We start from the raw sequence: 12,143 nt of genomic DNA on the forward strand, positions 1-12,143 counted from the left end.
TCAATTTGCCATGACACGCCCTCTTCTTGACTTTGTTCATGGCCTTAAAATAAGTTGCTAAAGTTGAGGTCTTGATCACTGTAAAAACTTCACTAAGTTTTCTCCAAATCCATGAACTTCACTGCCCTAAGTAAATCCCCTTTGGGAAATTACAGCTTGTGCTATTCAAAGTCCTCTCAGCCTTTCCTGGACGTGAAATAGTTCATTTCAGTGGTTGCATTTCCGTATGGTGTGAAATGATCCCTACATCAGACCCCTGCTGTGGGAGCCATTATCAACCTGGAAATGGAAAACAAAGCCAAAAATAGGGTACAAATGTGACCTACCAAGAAAAAAATTACATGAAACTCAAACTTGAGTTATTAAGGGATAGCTGTCTTTAGACCTAAATATAAAATGAATACAGACTTCTTTTAATACATATTTTTCTCTGGGCAGGAAAATGCTTACATTTTGCTCAATTATTAAGTAGAGAATCTTAAATCTAATGAGTAGACGTCATAGTCCATTAATGAGCTGTTAAAATGACTACTTTTTTAAAAAAATTGTATTTATTTACTCACAAGAGACACAGAGAGAGGAAGAGACATAGGCAGAAAAAGAGAAGCAAGCTCCATGAAGGGAGCCTGATGCGGGACTCGATCCTGGGACTCCAGGATCACGCTCTGGGCCAAAGGCAGGCGCTCAACCACTGAGCCACCCAGACATGACTACATGTTTCTAAAGTTATAATGTAAGTCAAGGGGAAAATATTATTTGATTTACAATAATTAGATGGCCAGGCAACCTTCTTTGGAAATCCCTTTACTAAGCAAAATGATCTATATGTAAGAATAGAATACAAACTTTACAGAATGTCTTTAGCCATTGGCAATGATTTTAAAATGAGACTGCTCAGAATGGCTTTTCTGGCCTATTGAAATGATTTCTCACATATTGGAAATTTCATTAAATTATGAATTATGGAGGAAATGTAATTCCTTTTTCTTGAGAAATTACTTGAATGCTCAGAAATATTATTAATGCTAATGACTGGCTAAAAGTCAAAATAATGAACCAAGTTGTGGCAAAAGTCTATGCTTATGATTAACATTCTATCAAATTTATTTTTAATAAATTCAGGTACTCCATACTGAGACTTCATTATAAGTAATAAGCCTTAACTTTCAATTAAGGAGCTATTATTGTACAGCTACAAAATTAATAACAATAGGTAGCATTGATTGAGTGGTTGCTATATATGCAAGGTTCTACTCTAAGTACTTGATATTATTTCATTCTTTCAATGAATACTATGAAGTTTATACTATTGTTATAGTCTTTTTAGAGCTAAAGAAACTGGTTCTTAAAAGCCCAGAAACACAAAGCCAACAAAGTATAGTTATGATTAGAACTTAAGCAAAAAATTTAAAATAGAACTACCTTAAGGTCCAGCGATCTCACTTCCGAATGTATATCTAAAAGAGATGAAGTCACTCTCTTCAAGAGATATCTGAACCCCATGTTTTTTACATTATTTACAATAGCCAAGGCATGGAAATAATCCAAGTGTCCAACAATGGATGAACGGATAAAAAAAATGTGGTACATATTTATATTCAACAGAATATTTAGCTATGAAAAGGAAAGATATCCTGCCTTTTGCAATAACATAGATGAACTTTGAAGGCATTATGCCAAGTATGACCTTACTTATATATGGAATATAAAAAAGCTGAACTCATAGAATCAGAGAACAGACATGATTATCAGGGGTTAGGGGGTGGGAAATGGGGAGATGTCGTTCAAAGGATAACAGACTTCCAATTATAAGATGAATAATTCTGAGGATGCAATATATACCATGGTGACTTTAGTTAATAATACTGTATTATATGCTTGAAAGTGGCTAAGAGAGAAAATCTTAATGCTCTCATAGCACACACAAAATTGGTGATTATGTGTGGTGATGGAGATGTTTACTAAGTTGTGGTAATTGTTTTGCAATTTTTGTTTATAAAATCATCACATTGTGAATCTTATACAATCATGTATGTCAATTATATCTTAGTAAACCTGCAAAAAATAATGCTACTACAATTATGGGTTCGCAAATATCTCTTTGAGACCCTGCTACATTTTTTGACATATACCCCAAAGTGAAATTGCTGGATCACATGGCAATTCTTTAATTTTTTTGAGGAACTGCCATTCTTTTTTCACAGTAACTGTACCATTTCACATTTCCACCAGCAATGCACAAGTGTTCCAATTTTTCCATATCCTTGTCAACACTTGTTATTTTCTGTTTTGTTTTTAGAATAGTCATCTAACAGATGTGAAGCAGTTTCATATTGTGGTTTTGATTTGTATTTGATTAGTGTATTTGATAATCACTAATGATTAGTGATATTGAGCATCATTTTCTATGCTTATCAGCCATTTGTATACCTTCTTTAGAGAGTGTCCCTTCAAGACCCTTCTCGTTGTTGAACTGAATTGTATGTTTTTTTGTTGTTGTTGAATTGTAGTTCTTTATATCTTCTCTATGGCTTTCCCAATTTTACAACTGTTTTCTCTTTCTGATTGCTTTCCCTGTAGATTTTGTTTTCAGCACTGGACATTGATACCATATCCTTAAATACACTGAATAACCAGCCCCATGGTTGTGTAAGATCAAATCCTATAATAATTTATTATATATGTCTCTTAGGAAGTCTGCTTCTCTGATTACACCCTAATATTAATAGTCCTTGTACAAAAGTCCTATTTAAAAAAGAAATGCAATCATCATGTTCCATATTACATAACATAGTGACTTTGTCAGAGTCAAACCTTTGGCAATTTATGGAGTCTGGATTCAGGTCTACTACCTCTGAGTCCATGTTCTTTCAGCAGGACTATGTTGCCTTCTTTAAAGCAAGGAAAATCTTGAGTGTCACAGCTCATTAAAGTATCTCAGCCTTTCCTATAACATGTCCTTCCATGAAGTGTTAATGGCAAAAACCACTTTATCAATGACATGGTTTCTGAGTCAGTCACAAGGTATTTTCATTATCCTCTTAGTTACCCAGATGATCTAACTGTTGTCTAGGGCCATCCTAGCCATGTCAATCACAGTCACTGTGGAAGAAAACGAACATCTCGTCCTGCTACCATTATGAATAAACATATACATGATGTTCCAGGATGTGATAAACCAAAAATAACAGGGTCATCCTGTCTAGTTCTGGTCCATAAAATAAAGGAAACTTTAAGCATTTCCTCTAAATTACTCATTCCGTAGCAAAATAACTATAACCATGACTTTTGCACAATTGATTTCTAAGGATATGTGATATCCTTTGTGGATATAATAACTATGTGAGAAAGTTCTTTTTCTACTGTGAATAGATTAACATAAGCCATATAACCTTGGTAATTTCACAGCTTTTTTTCCTTTAAATTTATGTTGTAGAGGGGTTTTTTTTGTTTTGTTTTTTTGACAAGCTAATCTTCCTGAAGTCTGATTTTTGCCAACTTCTCATAAGCAAATCTCTTTTCTAAGTGCTTTGATGTCTGAGTCTTCCTCTCACATGAACATGCTTTTGTGTTTCCTAGGATATAAATATCTCTGATTGTTGGTGCAAGGAATTAAAAATAGGTAGTGTTCTCTCTCTTTTACTGAGTGTATATAACACAAACATTTTTTAAGATTTATTTATTTTAGAGAGAGAGAACATGAGTGAGAGAGGCAGAGAGAGGCAGAGAGAGAGAGAGAAAGAGAGAGAGAAAGAGAGAATCTTAAGCAGGATCCATGCCCTGTGCAGAGCCCAGTGTTTGACTTGACCTCATGACCCTGAGATCCCACAACCTGAGCTGAAACCAAGAGTTAGACATTTAACCTACTGTGCAACCCAGGTGTCCCAACACAAATTTATAAGCAACCTTTTATACCACTGTTCCTTGTAGCTTACTCCATAAGAAGACCCAACTTAGGAAATTTATGTTCTAATTTGGATCTGAGAGGGGAAGGGCCTATAAAGAGAGTCTGGTACAAAGCTGAAATCTGGAATATTTGTTTTATTTCATATCCATTCATAGTATTAGAATGTAGTCTTTTATGTCATAACTGCATGAGTTTAAGTTTGAACTTTACAGCTTATTTGCTATTAAATCTTGACAATTTTATATAAATGTTCTGTCTTAGTTTCTTTGTCCCCTAAGAAAAATAACAATACCAATATAATGTCACAGAGAAAACTAAATGAAATAAGGCACATATTGAGCTTAGCATAGAACCTGTCACAAATAAGTACTCAGTAAATTTTCACTACAATTGTTAAGTTTTGTGGTACTTTGGAGATCATTTGAAGCTCTTGGAAAAGGGCAAAAATTGACCTCATTATTTAACCAGAAGTTTTGACCATATAGCTGGTGCTAGGAGCTAAAATTCAAGGAACCAAATTTAGTACATGCTTAACTCAGCTTGTTTTGGGGAAGGAGATGTGAGGGTCTGTCATGTAAAAAAAAACTCCTTTTTGATATTGGAAAGTAAAACTCTGTGGAGAACAAGCTTGAAAACCCACAATAGGTCTGAGGCAGGATCAAATTTGGGATGGAGGGATGCCTGCGTGGCTCGGCAGTTAAGTGTCTGCCTTTGGCTAGGGAGTGGTCCTGGAGTCCTGGGATGGAGTCCCACATTGGGCTCTCTGCATGGAGCCTGCTTCTCTCTCTGCATATGTCTCTGCCTCTCTCTCTCTCTCTCTGTGTGTGTGTCTGTCTTATTTATTTATGAATAAATAGATAAACTATTTAAAAAAATAAATCTTAAAATAAATAAAATCTTGGGATCCCTGGGTGGTGCAGCGGTTTGGCGCCGGCCTTTGGTCCAGGGCGCGATCCTGGAGACCCGGGATCGAATTCTACATCAGGTTCCCGGTGCATGGAGCCTGCCTTCTCCCTCTGCCTGTGTCTCTGCCTCTCTCTCTCTGTGACTATCATAAATAAATGAAAATTAAAAAAAATATATCTTTAAAAAAAAATAAATAAAATCTTAAAAAAAATCCTCCCCAACAGTTTGGGATGAAGAACAATCTAGTGACTCAGAGGGGTTTGAAATGAAAGCTGATTGCAGGGGGAAAGAAGGAAGGTTATAGGATATATTTGAAATCAGTCTACTCTTTGCCTTTATTGGATTATGCGAGAATTGTATTTTATAAATACCAGAATGATAATTTACAAATTATCCAGCTGCTGTGTAATTAGAGACAATGTAGAATTGATCCTAGTTTGGAGAATCTTTGAATGGGTTCTGTAAATCCTCACATTGATTAGACATGATAAGGAATTAATATTGAACAGCTGTCTTTACTGATAGTGAAGTTTTAAAACATTTATCACAAACTTATGCATTATATATTTGTCTTCTCAATTTTGCAGGTGAGAAAACCAAAGCTCAGTCAAGGAAATGTATTAGTTATGGCCTTTCTGGTGGCAGAAAATCAAAACCCAGTAGGAACTAGGTTAGGCATAATGTAGAATTAATTGGCTTAAATACCCAAACCACAGAAAGGGCAGTGATAAGGCTAGGTCCTAGAGTTTTCTGGAATAAGAGAAGGTAGTGGTGCCAGGCCCCATTTACCTACTGGCTCTTAATCTCCCTTCATTTTTCTGCATTTGAACTTCATTCTTTCACATTGGCTTTTGCATTATGGCTGGGAACATGGCCCTGGGCAGCTCTTTCTCTTACAGTTTTGCAACCTACCCACAAGACAGAAGTGATAACTCTTGGCTGCTTGACCTGAATCTCTATTATTTGCTGTTTTGTGAGGTACACTTTCTAGAGTGGAGAAACAACTAGCCAATGAACTGGAAGTCCCAGTTAGTAGACTTGAATCCGTAACTGACCTCTAAATTTGCAATAATCGTGCCTTGGATAAACCTCATTGGCTACGATACTGCCACTGCACAAAGCTGACCTCTAAATTTAAACTCAATATATTCTTATATAGTCTGTAACATTTTTCAGCCTTTGGGGTGTTACACTTATGACAACCATATTAGTTAACTACTGCTGCATGATAGCTTACCACAAAATTTAGCAGCTTAAAACAGCATTTATTATCTCACAGTTTCGGTGGGCTGGGAATTGGGTGTAACTTAGCTGGGTGCCTCTGTTCAGTACCTATCTAAGCTGCAGTCAGGTGTCAGCCAAGGCTGACGTCATCTCTTGCTGATCTGGAAAAGAATCTGCTTCCAAGCTTTCTCACATGGCTATTTGCAAGCCTCTGATCTCCCCTGGATGTTGACTAGAGATCTCTCTGGCCTCACCAGAGAGCAGTTCATAACATGGCAGCAGGCTTTCTTCAGAACAAGTTAGCAAAAGAGTGATAGAGGCTTCCTAAGATGGAGGCTGTAGTCTTTTTGTAATCTACCTTGGACAGTGACATCAGCTGCATTTGCCATATTCTATTCACTACTGAGTCACTAGGTTTAGCCCACACTCTAAGAGGAGAAAATTACATAAGGACACAAAGGAAGCAGGAATCATGGGGCTGTTCTTGTCCTACAATGTCTTTTAACTATGCTTTTTTTTTTTTTTTTTTTTTTTAGTTTCTGGTAAACAGAAGACAAGACTAGCAATTCATAAATATCATTAATTGCAGGGTCTACAGTAAAAACAAGGCCGAAAATATCAGCTCTTAGTGTACTAGGAAGGGCAAAAGACTGCATCTGTCCCAGGATATCCGTACTTTCCCTCAGCTATTCCAGAGGAAGAAAGACTTATTTCTTAAGAAACTGAGAGTCTAGGTTAAAAACCAATTTCTAGGAAGTAATTTCATGAGCAAGTTTTTAGACTTCCATAAATTTAGAGAATTCATATAATACTGCCTATATCCATTTTCTGCATAAAATATACTATCTAAAATGGTATGCTTCCTCCAAATTGCCCCTCTGAGTTTGCAATGATATTCTAAGAACATCTTAGTATGTGTTTGGCATCTGTATTCTCTGATACTATTCTTTTAGGAGTTGAGTTGGCATGGTTGGTGGGGCAGTCCTGGCCTTGGATCTTTGTGCTTTTGTTTCAGCACAGAGCAGCACTGCACCTAAATTCATACCGCTTGCACTGTTGCCCCTAATACTCAACCAGTATAATCTGGCTTGCCAATTGATTCACATTGCATTCAAATAATAACTCTCTATTACTTTAAAAAATAGTGGCAGTCATTATTGCCATTGTTCAAGGGGCAGCACAAGCATTTTTATCCAATATAGAAAGCTTTCTGTAAATGTTTTCTTTAGATTTCTCTCTGTTCTAAAAGCAGGCAACTGCTGAAAACCTTTAGCATGAACAGGTCCCTGTGTCCTGTTGACTTTCTCCTCCCCAATTTGCACACTTTTTGCAATATACTATTCCAGAAAAGCTGTGTGTGACCCTTGAGAAGATGGTCTGGTCCCTTTCTCTGATGGCCTTTCTCATGATAATCAGGCATCATCAACTCCGCTTTGGAACAGTGATGAATTATCACTATATGAAGGCTCTCATCAAGTACCTGAAGTCTGGATTTTGATTCCGTCTTCCTTTAGTGTCTTTCTCTTGCACTCAATTAAGAAGGAAGTAAAGAGGAAACCTTTTCAGGGGGCAGTCTTAGGAGTAAAGAAAGTGCTCTGGGAATGCAATATTTATTCTAATAATCAGTCTTAAATTACTCAGTTTAGAAGATCTGCATTGTTCTCCTAACTCCCTACTTCTGTGCACTGAGTAATCAGAGCTCAAAAAAAAAAAAAAATCAACAATCTTCAATGTTCAAATAATATAAAGTAATATTTAATGTGAACATTTCTTTCCTACTACCTACACCATATTGTATCTGTGTGGTTTTTGAGTAAAGAAACCCAAAGCATGTTTTGGGCAAAAATGATGTAAATTAAATAACAGAGTTTGCTGAAAAAAGGAAAGGAGATAAGAATGTACCCTTTTATTTTTTTAATTTTAATTTTTTGAAAGATTTATTTATTCATGAGAGACACAGAGACAGAGAGAGGCAGACACATCGGCAGACGGAGAAGCGGGCTCTCCACAGGGAGCCCAATGTGGGACTTGATCCGGGATCCTGGGATCAGGCTCCAAGCCAAAGGCAGACACTCAACTGCTGAGCCACCCAGGCATCCCCAAAAATGTACCTTTTAAATATTTTTCCCCATCCTACAGAAAACATAGAGTTATAAGAAGAAATAAACAACATGGAAATTATCCAGATAATTTTTCCTTCCTATCTGGGTTTGGGCATTTACAGTAGCTTAGAGACTGGTTAGTAATTAGGAATTCCAGCCCGCAGATTTGAAAGCTATTATTTGTATTTTATACTTAGAGAGTATACACATTTGTTTTTAATTTAGTATGTTTTGCTTCCTCACTTGGTTTTGGCTTGTTTTCCTGCCTACATAGCAGCAGGTGTTTGGATGATAATAACATCTAAAATAATTCTAGGAAAATGTGCAAATTGGCTGAAGAGCAGCAGGAGCTATCACAATATGCACCTCCCCTCCTCCCATAACTTAGTTTAACTAATCAGATTGCAGCATCAAAGCTGTTATGTACTTGGTACATGGTTTTTTGTTTTGTTTTGGTGTAAAATTGTATGGGTGTTTTAACCACGATAACAGGTGTATATAAAAGTTTTGAAGCTTGGGAAGGGTATTGCTGCAATTTAGAAGTGCCCACTATTAAGGGTGACCATATTACAAGACTTACAAACAAAGAGTTTTTAATTCACAAAACTTGAGCTTTGAGATATGTGTTCATTTATATTTATATCAGTTAGAATTGTACTCCATTGAAAGGAGAAAACCTATCAAGTTATGGCTTAAATAAAGGATTCTTTTCATCACATAAAGTTCAGAAATCATTCAGTAGGTCTCTGATGCTATCAGGGACTCATGTTTCTTTCTTCCATCTTCTCACTCTACCATGCTTTGTGTGTGGATTCCGTCCTCATAGTCTCTGAATGGCAACTGCACCTCCAAACATCAAGTTCATATCCTAGCCTGAACAAAAGTGGGGGCAGAAAAAAGGGCAGCTCCTCTATCAGGAGAGAGAAAACTTATCATGAGTTCTGTAGCATAATAATTTGCAATTATACCAGAAATGGGCCACAGGATTATCCATGGTTACAAGAATAGTTGGGAAACCAAGATTTTTAGTTGAGTAAATTGACACCCTACGAAAATCAGAGTTTTGGTTGGTGAGGGAGAAGGAGGAGAATGGATATTTAGTAGATAATTGGAGAGACTAACAAAACCCATTTTCAAATAATAATTTTTCTCTCTCATTTGTATATATGTATATGCATATATGTAAATATGTGTGTATGTGTGTGTTTCCTGAGCATGTTTAAAAGTATGGGCTTTGATGTCTTACAGAACTGGATTTGAATTCTTTCTATGACATACTAGATATGTAACATCTGGGAAGTTAGTCCAGCCTAGGGTTCATCCTGCAATCCCACTGTTTCCCAACCAAGAACCAGTTCTGTTTGCACGGTAGTGGTACCAACAAAATATAGCTTGTGATGGAAGGAGGAGCATTAGTACACCAATTTGGCTACTCACCATATTCAAAGCCTACATCTGAGGGCTTATACTGCAGATCTCCTGATGGGATTACTTGATACATTTATCCTCATGCGTATCTCTGGTTTGAGTATTTCTGTAACAACTGTAATAAAACCACAAAGAAGTCAGTTGTAGGAAATTAAATTTGAATGCCAAAAATATGGAATATATATAGGCCAGGTTCAGTCCAGCCAGGAAGTTTACATGATACCAAGAAGGTATTGGCTGTTCTCTACAGCATATTTGATGAGTACCTGAAATCACCAGGTAGATGTCTTTTTGTCTAGGCTGTATGATCTGGAAACAAGTGAGATAGTCTTACCCCAGGAAGGTTTCTTCATGGATATTCAGCACTAGTGTCCATGAGCAGCAGTGCCTGACTAAGGTTCAGGGACATATTGAGATGGTCTTAGAAGACTTTCTATGGGGGCACCTGGATGGCTTGGCTGATTAAGCATCCAACTCTTAAGTTCAGCTCAGGTTATAATCTCAGGGTTATGGGAATAAGCCCCACATCAGGCTCTGTGCTGGGCGTGGAGCCTGCTTAAGATTCCTCTCCTGCCCCTCCTCCTCCCCAATAGAAGACTTTTGTATGGAAGGACTTCTTCCTTCATTTGTCACTGCCACCCCAAAGAGGTATGTCCAACCATCAACACTAATATAATCCACAGAAATCTTTGCTACATCCAACATGACATCTGTAGGACTTCAAATTTCATGACTTCTAGACCTGTGTTACAGATAAAAGAGGCAGGCTAGAGGGAGCTCTGAACTCACTCTAGACTTCTTAATCCAATTGAAACGGTATCACAATACATTTTATTTCACAGCCATGACATCATCCTGAAGGCAGTGGACACTGACTAAGATTCTGAACATTATTCTCTGCTTCACATTCCCCATTCATATGAGCCATTTCCATCCTGTTTACATAAGGCATTTATCCCATTTCAGTAATGTAATTTTGACAGATAGGATTTCGATTCCCAGAAAGCACAGGAGGAAGTTTTGTCTCAAATTGGGTTCCAGTGTTTATCTTCCCTGCCACCTCCACACCCTCCTCTGTACTGGTCTGCATTATCAGAATTCTCTGAATCCTGAGTTTTGTTTTCTACTTTCTTTTTTTTGCCTCTGAATCTTTACTCTTCTTTCATTCCTTATATTATCCCCTACAAATGAAAGCATCTCTAAGTTATATGATGAATATGAAATATTGAGTCCATGTAGAAGCTTGAGAAAAAATTAAAAATAAATAAAATCTCTATTAAATGACATGACAATCAATTTGGTATACACAGAAAATACTTCTGGAAGATAACTGCATTATAACTTTTCTGACATTATGTAGTCATGCTCTGATTGCTCAGCCCTCATTCTTGCTACCACATTGTCATTCTTTATCCTTCTTTTTGTTTTCCTAGTTCCTTTGAGCAATGACAGTCATATTGAAGGTAAAGAAAAGAAAAGAAAGAAAAGAAAAGAAAAGAAAAGAAAAGAAAAGAAATGCTAAAAAGGTGACTACCTGTCTGAATGTCAATGACCATTTCCAACCACCAGAGACACAACTACTCTGACTACCTTTGAAATTCCAGACTCAATGTGACCTCTGGGTGATGGAATTGGGGCTGCCAATTTTTCTGTGCAATAGAGGAGAAACTTTGGAACTAAGACTGCTTTTTCCAGTACACAACAATCTGCTAGATTTACTGGTCCTTGAGCTGGGTTTACTGGAAACTCAGTAAATAGCATAATCCATTTCACTTAACCATGTGGAGGTAAGAGTTTTTATGATTTCAGGCCAGTGAGAAGTATTTTAATATAGAGTTAAATTTGATGGTACAATATCCCATATAACATAGTACATGTAAGCCTAGTAGAAAGATTTGTAAATTTAGCCTAAAACATAACCAATATTTTTTAAGTGTCAGTTCAGTTTATTTCATCAGGAGTATTTTAATAATAAAAGGCCTTAGAAATTAGTGCTATCACAGGAAATAATGAAAATTGATGATGTTGGCTAAAACCCACATTTTTTAGTAAAACTGATCTTATGTCCATTCATTTATTCAGTTATTACTGTATAACCATTTGATTGCACAGCCACTAAAACCTAACTCCTATTATCTCTGGAGTCTAATGTGCACTGGAAATGCAGGCATAAAAGAAAGTATCTGCATAAAAGAATTCATGCCAAAATAAGTATAAAAGAAAAACAGAGAGAATGGGTATCTTTAAGTTTCCATTATTATTACCTTTTTTTTTAATTTTATTTTTTATGATAGTCACACACAGAGAGAGAGAGAGGCAGAGACATAGGCAGAGGGAGAAGCAGGCTCCATGCACCAGGAGCCCGACGTGGGATTCGATCCCGGGTCTCCAGGATCGCGCCCTGGGCCAAAGGCAAGCGCCAAACTGCTGCGCCACCCAGGGATCCCCATTATTATTACCTTTAACGGACATGAAGGCTACACGTAAATAAGACCTTTTCCAGTTGGGTTGCCTATCACTATTTGAGTGACTGCATGAGTGTGTGCATGCAGGCATGCATGTGTGTGTATGCATGA

At 37.0% G+C, this 12,143-nt stretch overlaps 1 protein-coding gene and 1 non-coding gene across 3 annotated transcripts in view; both read right to left on the reverse strand.

Moving 5' to 3' along the window:
- Positions 1-5,794: 5,794 nt before the first annotated feature.
- LOC112925646 (U4 spliceosomal RNA) lies at positions 5,795-5,936 on the reverse strand. The gene has a single exon (XR_003236175.1). It is a non-coding gene; the product is annotated as a U4 spliceosomal RNA (small nuclear RNA).
- A 612-nt stretch (positions 5,937-6,548) lies between these two features.
- The window catches only part of KCNH8 (potassium voltage-gated channel subfamily H member 8), a 400,632-nt gene continuing 395,037 nt past the window's right edge, over positions 6,549-12,143 (reverse strand). Inside the window, exon 16 of one of the 2 annotated variants that reach the window (XM_072726752.1) lies at positions 6,549-9,682. In XM_072726752.1, coding sequence (XP_072582853.1) covers positions 9,647-9,682 — 36 coding nt within the window. In that variant the 3' untranslated portion in view covers positions 6,549-9,646. The remainder of the gene's footprint in view (positions 9,683-12,143) is intronic. The other variant, XM_072726751.1, reaches the window with a different exon arrangement.

This window comes from Vulpes vulpes, chromosome 11 (genome assembly GCF_048418805.1).
Source record: "Vulpes vulpes isolate BD-2025 chromosome 11, VulVul3, whole genome shotgun sequence".
NCBI lineage: Eukaryota > Metazoa > Chordata > Mammalia > Carnivora > Canidae > Vulpes > Vulpes vulpes.